The sequence below is a fragment of the Lipophrys pholis genome (assembly GCF_963383615.2).
Source record: "Lipophrys pholis genome assembly, chromosome: 12".
NCBI lineage: Eukaryota > Metazoa > Chordata > Actinopteri > Blenniiformes > Blenniidae > Lipophrys > Lipophrys pholis.
In genome coordinates this window covers 6900025-6923607 of record NC_137641.1, presented here as the reverse complement: position 1 = coordinate 6923607, position 23583 = coordinate 6900025, and the positions used below count along the sequence as shown (strand labels likewise).

General features: G+C 44.7%; 1 protein-coding gene across 3 annotated transcripts; it reads right to left on the bottom strand.

Annotated features, from left to right (window-relative positions):
* Positions 1-4379: 4379 nt before the first annotated feature.
* On the bottom strand, positions 4380-15237 carry nadk2 (NAD kinase 2, mitochondrial). Of its 3 annotated transcripts, none has more exons than XM_080477135.1 (13): positions 15146-15237; positions 14500-14940; positions 13834-13922; positions 13660-13748; positions 12014-12095; positions 11751-11834; positions 8867-9006; positions 7613-7706; positions 7347-7442; positions 6322-6377; positions 6183-6236; positions 5976-6099; positions 4380-5904 (listed from the first exon to the last, which is right to left on the bottom strand). In XM_080477135.1, the coding sequence occupies exons 2-13, from the start codon at positions 14722-14724 to the stop codon at positions 5766-5768; spliced, it is 1272 nt and encodes a 423-aa protein (XP_080333261.1). In that variant the 5' UTR covers positions 14725-14940; positions 15146-15237; the 3' UTR covers positions 4380-5765. The 3 variants fall into 3 exon arrangements, with proteins under 3 accessions (XP_080333261.1, XP_080333259.1, XP_080333260.1); XM_080477133.1 differs by having other exon boundaries at positions 7347-7490; positions 15146-15235; XM_080477134.1 differs by having other exon boundaries at positions 14500-15237.
* Between the last annotated feature and the right edge of the window lie 8346 nt (positions 15238-23583).

Here is a 23583-nt window from a genome sequence, read left to right as displayed (position 1 = left end):
ATTTCATTTTAAAAACTTCTTTGGGGGGATTTTTTTTTTTAAAGATGATTCAAGTCAAGTCAAGTCAAGTCAGCTTTATTTATACAGCACTTTAAAACAGTTGTGGCTGAGGCCAAAGTGCTTTCCAATAAAAGACTAAATAAAAAAGTACAGTAAAGAGTAAAGAGTAAAAACAGTGAAATACAATAAACAAACAATAGATTGGCAACAATAAAACCAGGGACAGAGTCTCAAACATGGTTAAAAGCCAAGGAATAGAAGTGGGTTTTAAGATTAGTTTTAAAAGTGGACAGTGAGGGGGATTGTCTGACGGGCAGTGGAGCTCATTCCACAACAGAGGGGCTGTAACAGAAAAGGCCCTATCCCCTCTGAGCTTTGGTTTGGACCTCGGTACCTCCAGAAGAAGCTGATCATCTGACCGGAGGCACCGAGCAGCGGTGTAGAGGTGGAGCAGCTCAGAGAGGTAGGGCGGGGCAAGACCATTCAGAGATTTTAAAACAAATAAAAGAATCTTAAAACGAATCCTAAAATGCACAGGCAGCCAGTGGAGAGACGCCAGAACGGGTGTTATGTGCTCCCTCTTACCTGCTCCAGGTAGAAGGCGGGCTGCAGCGTTCTGGACTAACTGGAGACGAGCGAGGGAGGACTGGCTGACTCCAACAGAAAGTACTGCGTTACAGTAATCCAGCCGGGATGTAATAAAAGCTGGATTACTGTTTCAAAGTGCTGCTGTGCCAGAATGGTCTTTACCTTTGCGAGCCTTCTGAGGTGGAAGAAGCTGGACTTTACCACTGCCCTAATCTGAGAGTCAAATTTAAAGTCACTGTCCATTCTAAAACCTAGGTTCAAAACCACTGGCTTCACATGTGGAGCCAGGGGACCCAGGTCAAAAGGAGGGGGTTTACAGGAGCCACTGGGCCAGAACACCATCACCTCAGTCTTGTTTTTGTTAAAACTTAAAAAGTTAAAAGCCATCCAGGTTTGAATGTCCTCAAGGCCTGACAGGAGAGGAGACAGTGAGGGGGCATCTTTCTTATTCAGTGGGACATAAATCTGGCTGTCGTCCGCATAACAGTGAAAAGAGATGCCGTGTCTCCTGAGCACAGAGCCCAGTGGGAGGAGGTACAGGGAAAAAAGCAGGGTCCCTAAAATTGAGCCTTGTGGAACCCCATATGTGAGAAGAGCAGAGGAGGATTCAGAGCCAGCAAGGCTAACACACGGTTCTGTCTGCCAGATAGGACTTCAACCAGGCCAGAGCAGTACCACGGATGCCCACCAGGTGCTGCAGCCGGGACATCAAGACGTTGTGGTCCACGGTGTCGAATGCAGCAGTCAGGTCTAGCAGAACCAGAACCATATGATCACCACGATCATTTGCCTGGAGGATGTCATTAAAAACCCTGAGCAATGCTGACTCTGTGCTGTGAAGGGGATTAAAACCAGATTGAACAACTTCTCAAATGTTGTGCTCCTCTAAGTAGTCCTTGAGCTGTGCGTAGACAACCTTCTCCAAAATCTTTGAGATAAAAGGCAGCTTGGAGATGGGCCTAAAATTAGCCAAGACAGCCTGGTCAAGGCCTGGTTTCTTAAGAAGGGGCTGCACCACTGCATGTTTAAAAAGCACAGGAACAACACCAGATGAAAGGCTGCAGTTAACAAAAGTGAGGATGAGCTGCCCTATGCTGTGGAAGGTTTCTTTAAAAAGATGAGGAGGGATAGCATCCCGGGGAGAACCTGAGGGCTTCAAATGTGCAACCACATCCCCTAAAAGTTGCAAAGTCACTGGCTCAAACCCGTCAAGTGAAACCGGACAAGGAGCAGAGTTAGAGGGATCAGAACCAGGAGCTGGAACCAGGGCCCTGGTGACAAGAACCTTGTCAATGAAGAATTGCAGGAAGTTTTCACACATTTCAGGGGAGGATTCTGGGAACACAGACTGTGGGGCATCTAAAACAGAATCAATGGTTCTAAAAAGCAGGCGTGAGTCGTGGCAGTCTTCCAGGATTAGTTTTGACAAGTGCTCCCTTTTAGCCTCTTTTACAGTGTTCTGATATTTGTGCCAGCTCTCCTTTAAGATTTGCAGGGCAACATGCAGTTTGTCCTTCTTCCACCTGCGCTCAGCTCTGCGACACTCCCGTCTGACTGCCCGGGTTCTTTCATTGAACCAGGGCTCAGGTTTGGCTTTAGGCTGCCTAGTTTTTAATGGAGCCACAGAGTGCAGAATAGATGTGCAGGAGGAGTGAAACCAAGAACTGAGCTCCTCTGCATCAGTAAACTCAGGAGGGACACAGAGCTGGTTGAACGCAGCAGAGAAGAGCCCAGCAGTGGAGGAGTTAAAGGTACGACAGAGTCGAGCAGGAGCACGGTTTTTAACTGCAGCGCGGGAAAAGCTAATATCAAATAAGACAGGCAGATGATCAGAAAGCACATTGTCACATATCACCAAGTTACCCACAGACAGACCACGACAAAGTACCAGATCTAAAGTATGCCCACGTTCGTGTGTCGAGCCAGACACACACTGAACAAGGTTAAAAGTGTCAATAAGATTTAAGAAGTCCTTCACAAGAGGTTTATCAGGACAACAAACATGTATGTTGAAATCTCCAACGATAAGAACACGATCGTATCTTGGCATGTGTCCAGCCAGAAAGTCAGAGGGGATTGATTGACTTTAAAAACACAGAAACATGAAAAAAAAAAGTCTTGAGTCTTAACATTTTGCTTTTTGACTGCTCCACATATGTAGTCCCCTACAAAGAGGGGTCATGACCTGATTTTTTTCTTACAAAGGCATTTTTAATTAAAGCTGCAAGCAGTGTTGGCTGGGACCTCACCCCCTGGCCCAATCACGGCCTCTGGCCCAATCACAGGCCCAATCACGGCCTCTGGCCCCTTTAAATGTTACCTACCTGAAAATAGAATAAAGGACATAATTTTTACATGTTCTTAATTCTATTGCCAGTCTTGATGAGGTGCCAAATTTGGTGAGTTTTGAGCCTGTTTCATGGGTCAAATTTAGGCAAATAGCTGAATTTTCAGGAGTGAAGGAAAAAATAAGAAGAAACGCATGAAATACAATAGGGTCCTGGCCTCTCGGGCTCGAAGTTTTTTCCATTGAACAAACATTGTTAGCGCCCTCAACCTAGGTTGGGGGCAAAAGTGGGCGGGACCCCCCTACCTTACTTCACTCTACAATAGGGAACAGTGCGGCGGTGCCTAGGGTGGGGGGTCCAGGCTACTTAACTGCGGTCTGGGTCCTCCCCCGACTTTGCACCGCCCACAATTTTAACCACACCTAGTCACGCAGGGTCTTGAGGGGATAAGCCGCTTTCAGTGTTCTGTCACTTGTCACTACCCTTCAATTTCAAACAGCACCTGAGACACACACATTGCATCCACCTCTTCAAAACACAAAGACACACCCCTACATGCATCCCCCCAGCACCTCCCGCGGAGGTCTCACCCCGGTCTGGGGTGAGCACAGCTGGAATTCGGGAGGCGTGCTCGTGGGGGGGCTGGGGTGCGGTTCTCCCTCCCCATTTGCGGTTGGATTATTGGATCTCGCAGTGGCCTGGTGAGAGCCCAGTTGGCGGCCTGAGGGGCAGGAGGCTTCACCCCCCCCCCCCCCCCCCCCCCCAAGTGTGTGTGTGTGTGTGGGTGGGGGGGTTCTATAAAAATCAGGGGGGAAGGGTCATGGGGCGGGAGGGTGGGTGGTGGAATACGATTCTCCTGGGGGTGGAGAGTTGACTGTCCTCCGACCGGGCCCGGCAGAGCCTTCGATCTTCCTGGTCTGGAGGTGGGTCTGGTCCGGGCGCGGCGGCTGGGGCCTTCCCTGCCCTGCCGGGTTTGGGGTGGTGGTGGGGGGGTCAGCTCCTGGGGGTGCAGCGGGCTTCGCCGCCGGGATTGGCGGGGGCTCCTGGCTCGCTCGGCCCGGGGACCCTGCTCCGGCCGGTCTTGGGGCCCTGCACCCTTTATCCTTTTCTTGTGGGCTCCTCTTGCCTGGGGGGGGATTCCTCTCTGTATTCTCTGTATGCAGCTTTCTGGGCTGGGGCGCGGCTCTCTGGGGTGGTTTGCTGGGGCCTCCCCAGGCCTGGAGGGCTGCCGGCCGCTGGGGTGGCGGCATCCGGGCCCGATGACCTCGGGCCCCGGGGTGTCGCTACAGGACGCCCCACAACTATATGTAGCACTAACAAGGGTATTGTATGTTGTCCCCCACCCCTCCCCTCCCCCTCAATCTCTCTTCTCTCTAATTAAAGGAAGATAGAAAACACGGCGCCAGATGTGTCTTTGTCTCAGTTTGTGAAGCTGATGGTCATGATTTAGCCAAAGGAGTAAAGACGAACACGTAAACTGGAGAAGAAAAAGAAGCGGTGGCAGGTTGTTTTATATCATTTAATCTGGTTCCAAAACAAGACATCCTAACAAAGTGACAGTGGATGCATGAGGAACTTCGTCTTTGGCAGAGTTCAAATCAGGATTGGTCACAAGGTGCAGCGACAATGTTTCGCATTTTAAACTGTCCATTGTGTTTATCAACCTGCGTCCTCCTCATAACACCACAATCAGAATAACACTGTGGTGTTCAAACATGTAGTGCGTCGCAACTTCACTTCACTGTTTCTATCACATCTAAAGAAAAGATTAATACGCCATCCAGAAGCTTCCAAAGCTCATTTCCTGACCTGTGAGGTAAAAACATACATTGGACCTAAACACATTGAGCAAAATGCACCGCGGCGCTCAGCGTTCAGTTCATTCCTTTCAGACAAAATCACTTTTCATTTGCTCAGACATTGTGAAAAAATATACACACTATTTTCCAAAAATATTCATTCACAGTGAACGAGCTGTAACAGCTGCTGTGCTTTCGGGTTGTCTCAAACATCTGGGCCACGTTCAGCTGGAGGGAGCAAGCTATGAAAAGATGAGATACCTCCACATTAAAGGCCACAACACCCCCTTTCTGATTGCCTGGAGCATTACAGAAAAACAAACACTGGCAGATCTGCCAAGTAGGTCCACTTCCTGACAAGAATCTCATGGACATGGTACAATCTTGTGCTGGATTTCTTTGACAAGAGAGTCTAACGTTAACAGCACTACCAGCACTCACACAACATTACTTCTTGTCTTCACTGTTGTGAAACCACATTCCCGTTCAGACTGTGACCACGTCAGTCATCCTGAGGCGACAAGGAGCTGAAATGAGAGAAATTCTCGTCGGGCTTCACTTCAGTGCCTGAAGCAGCTGTGGACTTCTCGCTGTGGTGGGAGCTTCGTTAATCAGCTTACCAACTGAGATCAACACTCCCCAAACAAGAGGTGACACTTGAGCTCTACAACATGAAAACATTGAATTGTCTGAGGATTTATCCAAATGGAAACACTCTAGAAATCTAACTAAATAAAAAGCCATCAAACAGTAACTCATTGGTCAGCCTGCCTCATCCTGACTAAATAATTACAAGCAAAAACTCAGTGGAAATCTCCTCAGAGGAACTTTTAGAGACATTCAAGAGACTGTGCATGTAATGCGAGCATAAATGAGCTTGTAGCCATCGCATGGATCTTAATCCGGTGTGGCCTGGGACTGAAATCCCAGACAAAAGAGAAAAGGAGATTGACTCTGGGAAATGCTCATAAACAGCAACAAAGAGAATTTTCTAAAGGTTTAAAATAATTTGACACGTGTCGAGCCTGTTGGCTCGTCTGAGCACATGTTTTTGAAACCACATCCTATGGCCTGGCGCTCCCGACCAGTCTCAGTTTTCTAGAAGGACAGTCCGCAGCTGGTCCTCTTCACTCATGCTTATGGTCGCAATGGCACCGTCATTGAACTCGAAGGACGTCCCGCCATCCACCACCATGCAGGCGTCCCAACACCGAGAGCGGACACAGACCCTGGGCAGAGCGGAGGCACAACGTTAGCCCGGCCGGAGGGAGTCGCACCGATTCTCACACCCGTCACTCACTTGTTGGCGAAGCCTCTCTGTCGACTGTTGGAGAAGACTCGGTTGACGATGGGCTCTCTGACGCTGTACAACAGGCGTCTGTCGTCCGGACTGAACACCAGAGACTCGTTGTATTTCTCAGTAACTGAGGCACACAGACACGCACATTATAAAGGCAAAATAAAACAAGTGAATATCAGTAACAAGGAGTACAAACTATAAACTCACTCTTTTGAAGAAACTCTTGATTTAATGGAATTTCAAGACCGGTCTGGGCCTTTCCTGGAGAAAACCAAACAGTCACTGAAGTCAGGTATTGAAACGGGGGGCCAACATACTTTATCCCAGCACTGACATGTCCACGTACCGATGTTTAGGATCTCCTCCACCGCCTGTTCATCAAGTTTGTTGATATTATAAGACCTGTGGACAGACACACGTGGCGCATGAACTCTATATATTAATCTAAAAAAATATGTTAATCAAAAAATAAAAGTTTGTGTAAGGCAAAACGCTCTCTTTGGTATTGCTTGAGTGAATTCTCAGAAGAAATGGTCACAATATATATATTAGGATTTTAAGAACATCTTAACACATGCCAGCAACCACTGGCCGAAGTCAGAAGATCTACAGATAACATCCTTGTATTAGGGCAGATGGGAAGAATTCTCCTACTCTGGAAGTTTTTAAGAAGCTCTTTGTTAAACTCCCCTCAGGCTGATGTGAGCGCGGCTGGGTTTCAGCCTGCTCACCGCTCAGGTTGTTTTGGTTGAACTAGTTGTGTCAACAGAAGGGTGTGTCACCGTGTGAGTAACAGATAAACTCACAGTTTGGCTCTGCAGAAGGTCTGATATACTGGAGATGGTTTCAAATCCTCTCAAAGTGTGTGGTTTAGCATTTCCAACACAGCTCAGCCAAATAGTAAGCTTGGACTGAGGATCCTACGTTTTCAACCATCTCTAATAGTATCTGTTTGAATAGCAGAGGCACATGAATTTGTCCAGCTGCAACCTGCCTTCACACATCAACTGGGATTTGCTCCATCAGTAAAGGAAATGGTCTGCTACTTGCATGCAAAGCTTTTCACAAGCCAATGTGTGACAGCAGCTTTGCAAAACTCCAGCTTTCGCTTTCATCAGAGCTTGAAAAGTCTGGTTGTTAATTCCCATTTTATTTCCATGACTCCAGTTACAAAGTACAATCTCCCCTTTAACTGATAAAACCATGAAAGTGGACTCAGACATGCTGGTTTCCCAAAAAAAGAAAAAGGCCTTCACTGTCAACAGTTTGAACAGGTTCTGAGATTGGTTTTTTTCCTTCTCAAGAGTTGATATTTGTCAATGAGACACTAATGAATCATCAGAGTTTGGGATGCACGCTGATTGTATCTACCAGGCTTTGGATCCCGTTCCTGTGCAAATGCTGAGTCCTGAACTCTTCTGCTTCTCCCATGGGCCATCATCCACCGAGATCTCATAGTAAGAAGCCCTGTGGAGCCAGAGGTTACGATGGGCTGTGAAGGGTTTTGAGTTAGCCCTGTGGTGGACACACGAGCAGGCTGATGCTGAGGTAGCTGGGGGTTAATGAGGGTTACAACACACAGACATGCACACGTGTGTGGAACCGAGTCGGATCGTCAGTTTGGAAGTCTGAAGTACCTGGAGGACAGAGATTCTCCGATGAAAATTTCATTCAGGCCTCTAATAGGAAGGAGGTTAGGCTTGAAGAAGCTCTCGTGTATTGTTCCTGATCCTGAAAAGTGGTACAGCATTAGATACGAGCAGCTAAGGAAACACAGAAAACATGATCACATTTATAACAAGAGCCCAGTGGTGTCCATTCCTGCTTAAGGAGTGACACTGTATGGCATGGTTTATGGCTCATTTCCACGGCACAAAAAGTGCAGGGACGGAACGAAGCGGTATGGAGCAGTATGGTAAAGCGTACCCAGAGCCAAATCTATCGCGCGTTTCCACCGCAGAAAGGTCGATTAAAATGTAGGCGGGGTTCAGAGCGCCGCAGATATGTGACGTTGCAACAGTAGTCTTAGCCGGGGCGACAGATCTGGACCTTATGAATCCTCTGTTGTTGTTGTTTACATCCTCCGCTTTGCACTCGCAGAAACTTCCCTGTTGGTTCAGAGAGAGCGAACGCCGGCCGGCCCCGAAGACGACGCCCCAGCTTTGTGCACCGTGTGTGGACGTGGTCAGAGTCTGATCGTCGCGTCTTGAGCTGCTGGCCGGTGCACCGTGGCTGCTCACACCGGAAGGTTTCAAGAGCTCCGTCGTTGGGGAACCGGAGCTCCGGAGCAACGTGACGACTGGACTCGGTAGTACACTGGCGCTGCTCCGAGATGGCCGACGAGGCTGACTCCGAGCTCCGATCCCAGTTTTTTTACGGTAGCGCCTGGTCTCCGTCCGGGCCTGGCGTCTGCTCTTTCGGGACCAACGTGAATGTTGCGCCGAGAAAAAAAAAAAAACTGTGCAAAGCTGAATATGTTAACAACAGAGGATTCATACAGCCAACATATTAAAATATTGAGGGCGTGTAGTAAATCTCTGACCAATCACCCGTTCAGTTGTCCTAAGTACTCCAACGAGTGGCGACGGAAAAGCGCCAACCTTTGGAGCGGTTATTTCGGTACCATCCATAATTCTTGTTGTGGAAACCCGAACCATAGCGGACCATACCACTCCATTCCTGCATATTTTGTGCGGTGGAACCCGGGGCTTCAGAGGTCTTCCAGCTCCAACAAACCAATGAGACACTCATTACAGTAGGGTGCGTCGGAGCAAAGATGTCAAACACATGCAGGACTGACGAGACCAGAATCAGGACCGGGTGGGTGAGGACAGACGGACACACAGACGGGAGGAGGAACAGGGACGTGCAGACATGCTGAGGAGTCGTACTCTTCTGGTTGTCCATGGTAGTGAGCCGGTGAGCCTGGCTGTGCTGCTCCAGGCTCAGCTGCAGCTCGTGCAGGTCAACAGGGGTGGGATTTATTCCAGTGCCCTCCAAGTGCAGACGGATCCTCTGACGCCACAGCCACCTGAACACAACATACAGGAAGTGTGTGTTAAAAATCAACCCCCCCCCCCCCCCCCCCCCCCCCCCCCCCCCTTGTCCAGACAGGTTTCATAAAAAGTCGACAGATCCAAGAGAATATTAGACAAACTGACAACACCTTCCCAAGATGGACAGAGAGAGGTATTACAGCCATATGCACACTGACAGAAGGGAACATTTCTTTTGAAAGGGTTAAAAACTAATTTAAACTAGAAAATAAGGACTTTTTTCGTTATTTACAACTAAGACACTTTTTCTGATACACAGGTATAAACAGGTATATTATCAGAATGCAATGTGCTGGTTAAAATGATGATGGATGCCCATGAGAAAGTGCTTTCCAAAGCCGCCTCTAAACTGCATGCATGTCTACAGAAATGGAATGCTAACACCTTTTTGTTTATAAAATCTAGATGGGAAGACAAACTACAGACAGAAATCTCAGAGTGTGATTGGCGTTTATTATGTAAGACACGACACGACTCTGCGAGCTCTAAACGCTGGAGGGAGTTGGGATGGAATAACCTGACACGCTTCCGCAAATTAAAAGCAAACAGACTGGACTACAACAAACAAATGTTGGAGACAATGTGGAAACTATCAATCCAATCACAGCCATATTTTCTGGTCATGCGCCAAACCACAACCTTTCTGGGATGACTGTATTGGACATTTGGAGGATGTCTTCAAATATAAGGTTCCCAGGGACCAACGGGTTCTGTACCTGGGATTGATCCCAGAAGGAGTTATTAAGAAAGAAGACCTCTTCAAAATAATGATTGTTGCCTATAAGGAAGCCATCACTAGGAACTGGTTAGAAAGTGACGCTCTAAAAACAGCACTGGATGGTCACTATGGAGGAGATCTACACACAATGGAAAAAATGACTTTTCATCTGCGAATCAAAGCAGGTGACTTTGCAGAAAAATGGAGGAAATGCTCATTATTCAAAAACAAAAGGCAATGCTTACTCAACTGACTGAGTTTGTATGCCCACTTTTGTATTACTTTGTTTTTTATTATCTCTGTTCCTGCCGTCTATATATAAACAAAACTAAATAAAGAGTTGAAAAAACATGAAAAATAAAACCCCTCAATGGGGTGAAATACTTTTCCTCCTTCAGCGCGCCATGATGTGATGTACCAGTTGTTTACACTTAATAATTCAAGCACCAAACATAACTGTACTTCGTTAGTTCTTGTTTTTATATTCTCCAAAAAAAAAAAAAGACAGTGACTATAGCAATAAGGCTATGATGCTAATCTAACTATCCACATACTGTCATGTGACCCTGACCGCAATTACCGCCAGTAACAGGAGGCAGAAGGAGCTGCAGGTTGTATTACCTCCCATGTACCCTTCAGCACCGAGTGTTTAACACTGAACCTATCATAACTCTCATCTCATCCAAGCATTACATTTGAAACCCAGAAATAGATCTTCCTTCCCTGAAACCACATGTATACAGTACCATTAAAAAGTACTTCCCTCTTCTAAAACATTATCGTATTTATTATTGTTGTTTGTTTTTTTTCCAGGGGTGGTGAGATCGGCCACAGACTGACGGGCGGCTGCAGTGGTACACTCACTGTACCGGGCCGTTGTGGTGAAGAGGAGCTGAGCGATGAAGCAAAGCTCTCCATTAACCGGTTGGGAGGTGGAAAGAGCGCTAAAATATTCCACTCAAGTAAAAGTTTTACTCAAGTACAAGTAAAAGTACCAGTCTAAAAATGTACTCAAGTAAAAGTAACTAAAATAAATCACTCGGAGGAAAAGTTACTTAGTTAATATTTTGACAGCAGAACGGTCTCTCCTGAGCAGCGCGAGGACGACAATGGGTTATAAATCTGGAAGTAGTTGTTCCTCATGAAAGGAACAACTTTACTAATTAAACCGCAAAGGCAGTGAAACTGTAAATCTAGAACTCAGAATGTTTGACGGTCACAAGCTGTGACCTTTCCTGAAAGAGCCAAAGAAGAACCTCTCGTGTCAGGTACCATCACCATGTCCTTCAGACTCAACTAAGGCGTTCTTTAATATGAAACTGTGTCGACATGTCAAATAATAGTGGAGCGAAGGCAGAGCTGACTGCAAGGACTGAACTGTTGTGCTGCAATGCACCATGGGAGTTTGGGTTGTCAGTGGTTCTATTGTATAATGTTGCAACATTATTGTGCTGTGTGTTTAGTCTAATCCTGCCAAGGCGTTCCAATTTGGATATGTCAAAATAAAAGCCTCTTCCATTAAGTGCTCATTCTTCCATTTGCTTGGCACAGAAGTATATCCAGAGCGCAATTCTCCTGATGCATTAATTTATTATTGATTCAATTTGTACTCAGTAACAGACACGTTTGAAACTGTAGCGTAGTACACTACTTTTATAAAAACATACTCAAGTAAAAGTGTAAAAGTAAGAGTTTCAAAATGACTTAAAGAACAAGTAGTAAGCTGCAGGGACGTCTGGGCTTCCTTCCTGCACACTGCCACCATGACCCCACACGGAGAAGTGGGAAAAAGATGAATGGATAGATATTCTCACAAACATATTGCTCCTTATATTGCGACTTCTTCACTCATTTATGGATTGTTGAAATTATCTTCAGTGTCTATTCTTCCTCTCTGATGACAGGATTTAGATAACAGAGGACAGACAAGGGGCCCTGGTCCTCGGGTCACCACGTGGGAGGCATAACAACACTACACACTGTGCATTAGTACATACGCACCTGAACTCACCGCGGCGGAGTTTCTCAAGTGCCTCTGGGAAGGCTCGAGTGTACCGCACAGGAAGGCACAGATGACCTTCTGACCTTTAAGTGAAAGAGAAAACTGGATTAAACTCAGTTAATAATACACTTTAATAGCAACAGCGTAGATCCATGACAGATTAAATTGCTTTTGGAAGAACCGTCGGACATGAGTCATTACTTGTCAACAGAATAACAATATCCATCACTTTGAATTGCACTTTTTGGGTTCTGTGTTTTACCTCTCGGGGTCCGTGTTTACTCCAACAACAGGCTTGTTCTTGCTTAAAACCTTACTGGCAACAAGAAGCATTGTTCCATCACCTAACAAAACAAACTGCAGTTAGAGAACTTGTATTGTGCACATGCAGCCGTTGTTTAAAGCCTTTGTTCACGTGACTTTTTGCCCCCTCTGGGTTCCTGGCTATTGTGCCCACCGTGCCCTCACACAAAAATTGACAATCCAGCAGGGGCGACTGGTCATGGGACTGCAAAAGTACTGCATGCAAAGTATGCTATTAATTCTTTAAGATTATCTACAATATTTTCTTGTCTGTGAATAAAACGTCCTCTTATATAGCACATAATTACTGTGTGAGGACTGTCCTCCCTGGTTCTTGGTCTCCTCTTGCTGTTTCAGGGTGTTTCCTCCTGATCCACACTGGTGGTGCATTAGTGTAGCTCGCCCCTCTCTCACCATGCAGTGTGTATTGCATTAGTGTAGCTCGCCCCTCTCTCACCATGCAGTGTGTATTACATTAGTGTAGCTCGCCCCTCTCTCACCATGCAGTGTGTATTACATTAGTGTAGCTCGCCCCTCTCTCACCATGCAGTGTGTATTGCATTAGTGTAGCTCGCCCCTCTCTCACCATGCAGTGTGTATTACATTAGTGTAGCTCGCCCCTCTCTCACCATGCAGTGTGTATTGCATTAGTGTAGCTCGCCCCTGTCTCACCATGCAGTGTGTATTACATTAGTGTAGCTCGCCCCTCTCTCACCATGCAGTGTGTATTGCATTAGTGTAGCTCGCCCCTCTCTCACCATGCAGTGTGTATTACATTAGTGTGGCTCGCCCCTCTCTCACCATGCAGTGTGTATTACATTAGTGTAGCTCGCCCCTCTCTCACCATGCAGTGTGTATTGCATTAGTGTAGCTCGCCTCTCTCTCACCATGCAGTGTGTATTGCATGCAGTAAAGTGTAAGTGCTCATGCTCAGGCTGTGGCTCCGTTCATTCAGTTCACGTGATTTTGATGCCGAGTGGAGCTTGAAGCCTGAAGCCCCACTAACAACGTCATGTAGAAGCTCAGAGCTGATTGGCTGGTGCTGATTGAGGCGGAGCTTCACAGAACCAGAGCGAGTTGAACAAATACCAGCTTGTTAGCGGCTAAAGCTAACAAACAGTTAAGAATCTAAATTAATTAGGTCGATTATTTACGAGAACGAGTTTGAAACTCTTACTGGAGGAACTGAAGGTAACAGGTGGTAAAATGAGTTAAGTGGCCAACAGTTTCCAAGAACTATGAAGTTTTGCAGTTTTTCTCATGGTTGAGCTACCGTCTTTGAAACAGTGTGACCCGGTTCAATTCCCATATTGGACTTCTCCAAGACTCAACATTTTTACGGGACCAAACATTGTTGTAATGTGGCTAAATAGTTGTGCACACACTTTACTTTGGAATTCAGCGGAGTCACGAGACCTGGAATAAAATCTTGCCCCACCAAGTATTTAAATCTAGAAACGCCACTGCAATCATGATAGTTTCTTTTATTCTGTGCATGTGCTCATTCAGTGAGTAACATTACACACAAGCATACACTGACAGGATTTGTCTTTCCCGCGAAAGAAAAGTTTGCAAATAAACACGGCAACATGGAATAATTCCCACCTCCGGCAGAGATAATGGTATCAGCCCATCGCACCACCTCCTCATCGTATTCTCCTCTCTTCACGACTCGGACATCAATGCCTTCTTTCCTACAAACGCATATCACATGTTGTGTTTCAGCTGCTGATAAAACTTCTCCACCTCTCTGAATAAAGACGGCGTGCCACATCTTACCGTAAGCTCTTCACCACATGCTCCACATTGTTGGTGTGGATGTTGTGTCTCTCCAAAAGCCCGCTGTAACTGGAGCCCTTCATCGCAAGCTGCAAAACACAAAAACCCTCTCAGACAGTGTCAAACATACGGCCCGTGGACCAAACTCGGCACTAGTTTCCCCATAGTGAGAACATTCCACGTTTGCCTTTTCTGTGAGGAGTCTGCATGTTCTCCCTGTGTTTTTTTTTTTTTTTTCAGGATCCTTCCACAAACCAAAATTGTGCATGCTTGTTAAATTGTTGAGCCTTAACTGGTCATAGGTGTGTGTTTGACCTTCGGTCACAGTGAGCAAGGATCAGCTGCAGTGCCAAGAGGGACGGATGTTTCTTTTCTGGGTGGTGCCGTTTTGGTAGGTGAACCTCAACTTATGAAAACGTGTGGAAAGCTGCAGAAATGGTCTGCCCTGAGCAGAAACAATGCAGCCCACAAGATTTCTTATCTTTCAAGCATATTGACGCACACAATCCACACATTTGTACCACTTTTAGACATTTTGTTAAAATGTCATTTATCGTTCACTTGTTTTGATATTAAACTTTTCCTGAAACAAGCCATTCCCCCCTCATCTGAGCCGTGATGTGTGTTGTTGGGTTCAGTCAGGGTTCAGCAGGCTGAGGGTCTCACCAGCTGCTTCAGGTCCTCCTCGGAGAGTCCTGCATATCGATACCGCTGCTGCTCGAACTCGTAGCGGGTGGTCTTGGTGACCACCGCCACCCGGTCCGGCTTGAACCCGGCTCTGGGCTGCGAGGAGACGCTGCACACGGACGAGTGGAGCTTTCGAGGTCCGCACAGCCTGCCCACGGTTCGAGTTCCGAGGAGCAGGACGTTGATCAACGGACGGCGAGCCATTTTCACAAGGGAAACACGGGAGAGGCGTCCGGGGAGGGTCGGAGGTCTTGCAGGGCTGCTACAGATCACACATGGTGGCTCTTCTCAGGACTCCGTCCAGATGGAAACCATGTCCAGTCACAAGCAGCTGACGAGGAAGGTCACCAACTTAAACGTGTGACTTTCCAGGTCACACGCACGCGTCCTCGTGCGCGACGCAGCGGCACAGCCGTGCACCTGGAAGTTTAAGATCCGTATTGGGTGAAATTAAAAGTCACAATCGTCTTACCAGCGGTGCTAAAAGAAGCTAAAAGTAGCTAGCAGCCTGTTCGCGAGTCGCAATGTGACATGTTTTGACCCGGTTCACTCTCGCTACGGGGCCGTGGTGAAGCCGCGCCGCGTTCCACACGTACAGAAGCTTTTCAAACACGCGGTGACCCACCTGGGACAGGTGAGAACTGGACGACAACAGAAGGACAGGGCTCCTGCGCCATGCAGGTTGGCACGTATGCACGCTGTACGTACGCACGCTGCGCAGCGCTTCGCCTGATTGGCTGCGCAGGAGGGGGGCGTGGTGACGCGTGTTTTGACCAGAGACGCTTCATCGACTGGCGATGCCGACTGGAGCTGACGTCGCAGTGCGACGCCACCTTGGATGAGGCAGCCTGCGCCTTCAGTGCATAGATTTCTACTGAGGAAGGTGTAGTCCGCCTGTAGTAATCATCACTCCTCGAATTTTCACACATAAAAATATGATAATTAATGCTGAAATACTTTGTATTATGCTATAAGAAAAGATTGACATGATATACCATATTAATAAATGTTTCCATGTAGAAAAAGAGAGAGAAAGAGAGACAGCCCTTGTGTACACACCAATAATACCAACATGTCTTTATATTTATGATTTTGGAGTGTGTGAGTATATATGTTTTTGGGCCAATTCAGTGTCGGCCCACAGTCCACTGCTACGTGGTTGTACGTGTCTATGTGTGTGTGTAATATAAATACACTTTCAGGGAAAGTTCCACTGGTCGCCTCTCTTCAGCTTTCCTGTAAGTTTTTGTGAGCAAAACATGGACAAAGTTGCTCGTTCAGCGTTAACTCCCGTTGACTCTGGCGCGACCTCGAGTGAGATGCCCCATCCAACATGGCGGCGACGCTGGATCACTTCCCAGCACGGAATGAGGCGTCTATCCATGTCTATAGTTTTGACTGCCGCTGTTGGTGATGCTGATGCTTTCAAACGCACCATAAAAGATAGGACATATCTAAATATAAACTACCCTGTTTATTGCCCCTGATCTTCTGTTTCATTAGGGTTAGTAAGATGATTACCACAAAAAGGCATCTAAATTTGACTCAACATGGTTTAACTTTACAATTGAAACCTCTTTTAAAACAGAGGTGTTTATAAGCACTGTAAAATTTAAGTTTTTCAGGACTGGAGTACTTTGAGCAATAAGTATTCATCCATTTATCCAATACAGGAAGGCATGACACTGAATCCAATGCCAGTTTACAATGCCAAAGTTACATCCAAGACAGGACACCAGTCCATCACAAGGCAAACACATAGTCAATGTGCAGCAAACTGACGATAGCAGTGTCTTCAGACAACTTTAGAATTAAGTCCACTGAGTGTGTTGTTATACAATCATTTGTGTACGATGAGGAAGTCCGGGGAACTGACAGAGCCCTGTGGGGGGCCTGTAATAAATTGTATTTTACTTTACCTTTATTTTACCTGGTAAGTTAGTTGAGAAATGGTTCTCATTCACAATAACAACTTATCTGTCTGGGCTCTGAGACCCTGACCCTGATTTGCTGTGTGTGCTGTGTCTCTCAGTCTCTGTCTCTCAGTCCTGTGATGGACTACAGACTTGTCCACGTTGTACCTTGCTTTCACTCATAGTTACCTGGGATTCCCTCCTGTAGTCCACAACCCTGAATTGGATAAAGGTGGTATGGAAGACAGATAGATGAACAAAAGCTTGGTTCCTTCTATCTGCTTGGGTTTTTTTTTTCCTGGTAGTTCTCTTTCCACCCACAATCAATCACATGCTAGTATTTTTTAATTATTACCTTCACCAATGAAAGTTGGACGACCAACGAAGTTGGCCGAGAATGTTCTGTTTCCGTCTGCATGTATTTATTTATTAGTTAGTATGTATGTTAACCAACTTTTCGCAAAAATGACTCACCCGTATTGTATGGAATTATCAGGAATGATTTGTCATCATCCAAGGACCAATCGATTAGATTTTGGGACATTAACGGTTAACCATTTTTGAATAAATCCCCAAAAACTGCGAGAAAAAAAAAGTCCCATACAATGATGATGAGAAAGGCACCTTATGGAGGAGGTCAAAGGAGATCAGCGTCTGTTGCTGATCCCTGATCAGTGTTTCACACAGTGATGTACTGTAGCTGCCTGACCTACCTACTTAGCATCGATATGAGCTAATGGCTATTGGCTATCATGCTAGCAATGCTAACTCAGTTCCACACACAAATGTGGCGTTGGCAAAGGTATGCACTCTACCGAGTGCCGGTTGTAGTTGATTCATTCATTTGTAAACTGTGTGTTTCTCTGTGAGATTCTTGTGATTGGTGACCTGAACATTTCCTCTCGGCCAACATCATCTGGGAGAAGCTCCAGCACCCACAGTCCCTTATTTATCAAGAATTTATAAAGTATTTCTATTCTATTCTATTCTATTCTATTCTATTCTATTCTATTCTATTTTGCACTTAAAATGAGGTATTTATCAAAGTGATCATCTTACACACAGAAAAACCTTGAAACCAGGCCAGAGAAAAGAACACAGCAAGTCAAAATGTAACAATTCAAAACACTAGAAAAAAAAGAAACAAAAACATGGTTCTAACGACCCGGAACAACAGGAACAACGCAGGTGGGAGATTTTGAAGGAGCATGAAACAAGGTCTGTGACATAGCCCAGTTAGATTCTGGGCTGGCAGCCTGTCTGTGCCGACCTGGGATTAGTCAGCCCATTACACGGCTCGGCTGAATAAAGTGGGCTTAGAAGATGGATGACTGGATTGATGAACGAATAGAAGTGAACCCTCTGATTCGTAGAACCCTCTGCAGTCACCAGTGTCAGGTCCACCACTCTTTACATAAATATCAACACGTAGAAATGCAAACTAAATTGATGAAATCTCTACAAACACGAAACAATCCAAATCCAATCTAAATAAGTCTTTACCTTAAAAGCTATAGGTCAGGAGGAGTTATGAGAATGTTAAGAGGGATTTGTCCCAGTAATACTGTACGTCCACATCTACAGTTGTTTGTTAAAACTTTGGCATTTTAGACAACTTGGAGGTGACAGAGTGAGGACTGTCTGAGACCAAGAAATAATGCTTTATAGTCATCTGGCATTGAAATGATGAAAGCATGAATTGTTCTTAATTCAGGAAAACTCTTCCAGGAGAAAGAGGTTTGCATTGGATTAATGGTGAAGTTGGTTTAAAACGTGTTCTCACAACCGATTCAGTTTGTTTGATTTATTTCAAGTTACTGCAGGATTTCTTTGCATGCCTGTTTAGAGTAAAGAGGCAAATAATCAACACTTGAAATTACCACGTTACATATGAATTAGATATGATAGTTTTTCCTTCATTTGAATAAAGCAGATTTTTTTCATTAGCCACTACTAACACAGTTAAGACTCGAGTCAAGTGCACATATTAAAAAAAACAGGAAGGTATAACTGAATGGCTCCGGTATACCAATAGAAAGACAAATATCTAGCTGAGCTCTTATTGACCTGAATGGCAGTGTGTATAAAGAAACAAGGATCCCTGATCAGGACCCCATAAGATAACAGGGGCACAAGATGGGTAGATGGATGAATGAGTGAATGAATGAGTGAATGAATGAACAGATGGATGATGCCTGACTGGATGATGGATAGATGAATGGCTGGATGGTTGATAATTGATAGTGGATTGGGTGGATGGATGATATATTAATTGATGGCTGAATGGTGAAGAAACATCTACAGACACGTCCCCTTCTTTAGTGTCACAGTGACGTGGGAATATGTTTGTAAAAGGCTACGTGACCTGATTTTAGGGGTATTCTTCACTAATTATATTCAGCTTCGCCAGGGAATATTTTTTCCATACAGTGAGGTCACTTATTACAGCTCAAGCTCTACTTTCTTCTGCTAATTGTGGTTTGTCATTTACTCTGAGGAATTGTCTTGAACTATAACACATCCCCAGTGAGATGATGTGTATCATATAAACCTGGTTATTGCCTAAAGTAGAAAAAAAAAAAAACCTAATAGAATAATCCTTAGTACATTCACTAAAGCTGTCAAAGTTTTGGAAATCAACTAGAGGAAGGAAGGAAGAGGAGAAAAGAAGAGAACAAGATGAAAGGTGCCGTAACATGATCAGGTCTTCACCGAACAATCCTGTGATTTCCAGAACAATTTCCTGCATCTGGACTCTACCTGAAACTGTTAACAGTGTTTTTAGGGGAGGTCACTTTTCTTATTCATCCTCCTTGTCTCCTTGACCCCCTCCCACCCTCCCACCCACCCAAACCACCCCTCCCTCCCTCCCTCCCTCCCTCCCTCCGACCCTCCCCTTCTCTCTCTGGATAACTTCACTCCTGTCAGTTACCGTAGGTGCGGGTGTTTGTACGGTCCAAGTTCTTCGCTGTAGATCATTCTGCAGTGAATCTCAGGAAGTGTGAAACTTCACAGTCCTGCCACGTCAACCCTCCAACTGTCAGCTGAAGACCAGGTATGTAATAATAATAATAATAATGATAATGATAATAATAATAATAATAATAATAATAATAATAATAATAATAATAATAATAATAATAATAATAATAATAATAATAATAATAATGCATTTAATTTGGAGTGCGTGTTACATTTGTGAAAATCTGCTAAAAATAACAAAATAGAATACTTCAAAAACAACAATTAAAATCAATATGATCGGTTTTTAGTTCACTTTTTAAAAGACTCAACAGTCTGTGGAACCCTCAGATGGTCTGGAAGTGAATTCCACAGGCGGGGAGCAGCAGAGCAGAAAGGCTGCTCATCCATGGAGCTGAGTTTGGTCCTGCTCGGGTTGTGATGGGTTATTGGAGTGGAGGGAGCGCGTGGTGGGGACCGGGGTGAGGAGTTCCTTCGGGTAGTGGGGTGCGTTGCCGTAGATGGATTGGTAGGTGAGGAGGCAGATCTTGTATTTTATTCAGGTGGAGAGGGGGAGCCAATGGAGGGACTGCAGGTGTGATGTGGTTGTGTTTCATGGTTCTGGCCAGTAATGTGGTGGAGCTCTTCTGAGGTTTTGGAGGTTTTGTTTGTGATGTGAATTGCAGTTGTCCAACCTGGAGCAGAGAAAGGCCTGGGCAAGCTTCTCAGCGTCAGGCAGGGTAAGTCAAGGACAGAAATGAAATGATGCGTTGCACAGATATTTAATGTGAGAATCAAAACAGGTGGATGTCGAGCCGCACACCAATGTTATTGACTGTTGAGGAGAGAGAGAGAGAGAGAGAGAGAGAGAGAGAGAGAGAGATGCCCTGACCAAACAAGTTTATGGCTGTAATTGAAGATGACTGAAGCTGATGAGGTGTGCTGACTAATACCCTCTCTGAGGAGCTGTTCAGTTGTCGGGAATTGTGGTTCATCCATGCCTGGATCTCCCCCGGGTAGACGGTGAGTGTGGGGTTGATGACGCGGGCGAGGTGGATGCTGAAGCAGAAGAGGGGCGAGGGTCAGTTTTAATGTAAAGTTGGGTGTCGTCGGGGTAGTAATTCTGTATGGATGAAAATTTGACCAAGAGGAAGCCCATTCAGTGTGAAGTCGGTTTCGGGCCGGGGGCAGTCTGCGTTCTTGATTTGGCTTCGCCAGTGGAAATGTCTTCTGTTCTGTTTGTGAGGTATGTCGGGAACCAGTCAGGTGTAGTGTCACGGAGCTTGATGGTGTGGTGGAGGCGGTTGTGGATGATGGTGTGGTCAGCTGTGTTCGGACAGATCAAGGAGGATGAGGAGCGAAGGTGAGCCGGCATCTGCTGCCATCAGCAGGTCGTTAGTGACCATACTGAGATCTGTTTCAGTGGAGTGTGCAGGCAGGAAAGCAGATCTAAACTTTCCAAACAGCTGATTTGATTTGATGTGTTTGTGGAGTTGTGAGGCAACATTTTCTTTTTCCAGAACCTTTGAAATGGAATTGAAGCTTTGCTATGGGTCTTTGCTGTGTGTGAGGATTGCTGGGTTCATGGCAGGGTTGTTTCAGAAGAGGCTTGATTATGACCGTTTTTAGTTGGGATGGAACAGAACTGGGCAGGAGAGACCGACTGATCGTCATGGTGATAAGAGGTTCAATAGTGCAGATGTCTGTCTTGACCAGGCCAGATGTAAAGTCGTCAAGGGCACATGTGGTGAACTTCATCTACCTGTTGATGTCCAGAATGTCCTGCTGGGAGACAGGGAGGAAGGAGCAGACAGGCTGTAATATTGTGAACTGTGGCTCGGTGGTCAGGTCAAGGTGACCAGGATCCACCTCTCCTTCTCATATTAGAACCACACATAGTACTGAGGCTCGAGTACTGTTATATTGCTTCAGTTAAAGTTATTCAAAGTTGTTTGAATCAGGTATTGGGATGTTTACTTTCAAAGTAAAACCTCTGACGAGAACCTGTCTAACTATGTTGTTCACTGCCTATGGATAATCTTTTACCATGAAAATACAGGAAGTCTGATATTAAAACTATTTTTACAACTTATGAAGCAAAGCAAGTGAGTTTCACCCCCACAGTGACAAACTTGGCAGCTCTGCTTCTCTTTTAAAATACTTTTCAAAAATTTCCTGCTGAAGTAGCCTAAAATCACGACATGGGGGAAAGAATTACGAAAATAAAAGGTATTAATAATTATTACAGTTTTTTCCATACCCCCCCCAAAAAAAACATTATAATAGAATACTGAAAACTTTCCTTGCTTCCAGTCAGTGAGCAAAGCTTTAAACCTGAAACTATGAAAACAATGAAAACTTCAGAAATAATGTTATATATTCTATATTTATTATATAAATGTGCCTCCAATTGTGATCACAGCACTTATCAAACTACTGACAGTGACAATTTGCACATTCATAGTCACATTTTCGACACTGAAACACATAAAGGAAATTTTTTTTGTGCATGTAATACATTAAATTGCAGTGCAAAAAGACTCAGTAGTGTAGCAACAGCATTACAGAAACTTTAATGAGGAAAACATTTAATGAGGAATTAAAATCCCATTAAGAAATAAAAACTAACCAAAAGGGTTGGCTCGCGTCTCCCCTCCTCACGCCCCCCCCCTCATCTTTTGATGTCGGGTGGGGCGGGGGATCTTCTCCTGTTACAGTTTCTATTGTTTTAATACCTTTTGAAATGCAACCCTCTCTTCAGCCTATGTGAATCAGTTTCTCTCTCTGTGTGTGTGTGTGTGTGTGTGTGTGTGTGTGTGTGTGTGTGTGTGTGTGTGTGTGTGTGTGTGTGTGGGTGTGTGTGTGTGTGTGTGTGTGTGTGTTGATACCTACATGTGATAACAAACTGCTGCTGCTGCAGTATTGTGAGATGTTGTGCATACCGGTACATTCAATTACTCCTTAAAAACTGTGTCCGTGTTTAGTTTAGTTTTCATACAATTCTCATGTAAAAAAAACATGAAATTCCTACTTTGTCTTCCCAATGGTCAGTAATGGTAAACGCTTTATATTAATCAATACACCAATTAAGATGGTCTTTTATAAATATTTCAACCTATCACATTATAGATTTAAACATCAATCTTTTAATGAACAATGTGAAAAAGAGGGATAACTGCATCAATTTGACTTTATATTTAAAACAAGTGATGATCGACTTGGCAGTAAATTCTAATCTAATCTAAAGTGTACCTATATAAGACTTGAGATGTATTATAAAGCTTCTGCTGGACATGAATTGTGAAATCTGATATCAATAACAGATTTTGAGCCCTTTTCACATAATAAATATGTGAAATTATAGATAGTGAGGATATGTAAAATTTCTTCAGTAACACAAGCCATGAAATAAATAAAGAACAGAATTCACAGTGCATGGGTGGTTGAGCGCCATGCAGAGGGAAAAACTGATATTATAACCCTCATCACAAGTAAATGGAACTTTGGTTTGAGCATGACTTCCTAAAAAGATCTTTTTTTAGCATCTTACAGATGAATAATTATTGGTTTCTGCTGGGTTTTATCTACCAGTCACACAATATGTTAAATATTGAATATAAATCTTCACAGTATTGGACAATATTTAACATAATGTAAACTAATGATTAGAAATGAGCCCATTTGTCTCTGTGCTTATATTAAGACATATAATCAGAAATAAGTTGATAAAAGATACACTCCAAAGTCTGTAAATCAATGGATTCTAATTAGGTTCAGAAAATAAGTGACAAAACAACAAAATGAGGGATTTGTAGTGGACAGGAATGAAATGACAACATATCTGTAGAGTTTTGGGATTATCCTCTTTGCCTGTTCTGAGCAAACTTACCCGATGAGGTTTGGGTGAGGTCATTATACAATCTGGACGTCTGCGTCATTACAGGTGTTTGGACTCACCGCATGCATAAAGCAGGGTTCTGGAACTCTGGGCCCATGGGCCACCTCTGGACCACGATGTCAAAATTAAAATACTTTGTTAAATGTAAGACATTGTATCTCAGGTAAATTTGAGGAGATCTGGAACAGTGTTGCCAAATAAAGACTCTATGCTGATGTTGACTGTGTGCATGATTACTTCTGTAAAGACTGTAGGTATATTTCTACATTGTTTTTCATGTGTTTCAGCAGG

Excerpts from the sequence above, each read along its gene's own strand:
- nadk2 (XM_080477133.1), bottom strand. The coding sequence starts at position 14,724 with ATGGCTCGCCGTCCGTTGATCAACGTCCTGCTCCTCGGAACTCGAACC. Across the intron at positions 13,923-14,499 it reads AGGAGGACCTGAAGCAGCTG|CTTGCGATGAAGGGCTCCAG; the intron begins GTGAGACCCTCA and ends TGTGTTTTGCAG. Across the intron at positions 13,749-13,833 it reads CATGTGGTGAAGAGCTTACG|GAAAGAAGGCATTGATGTCC; the intron begins GTAAGATGTGGC and ends ATGCGTTTGTAG.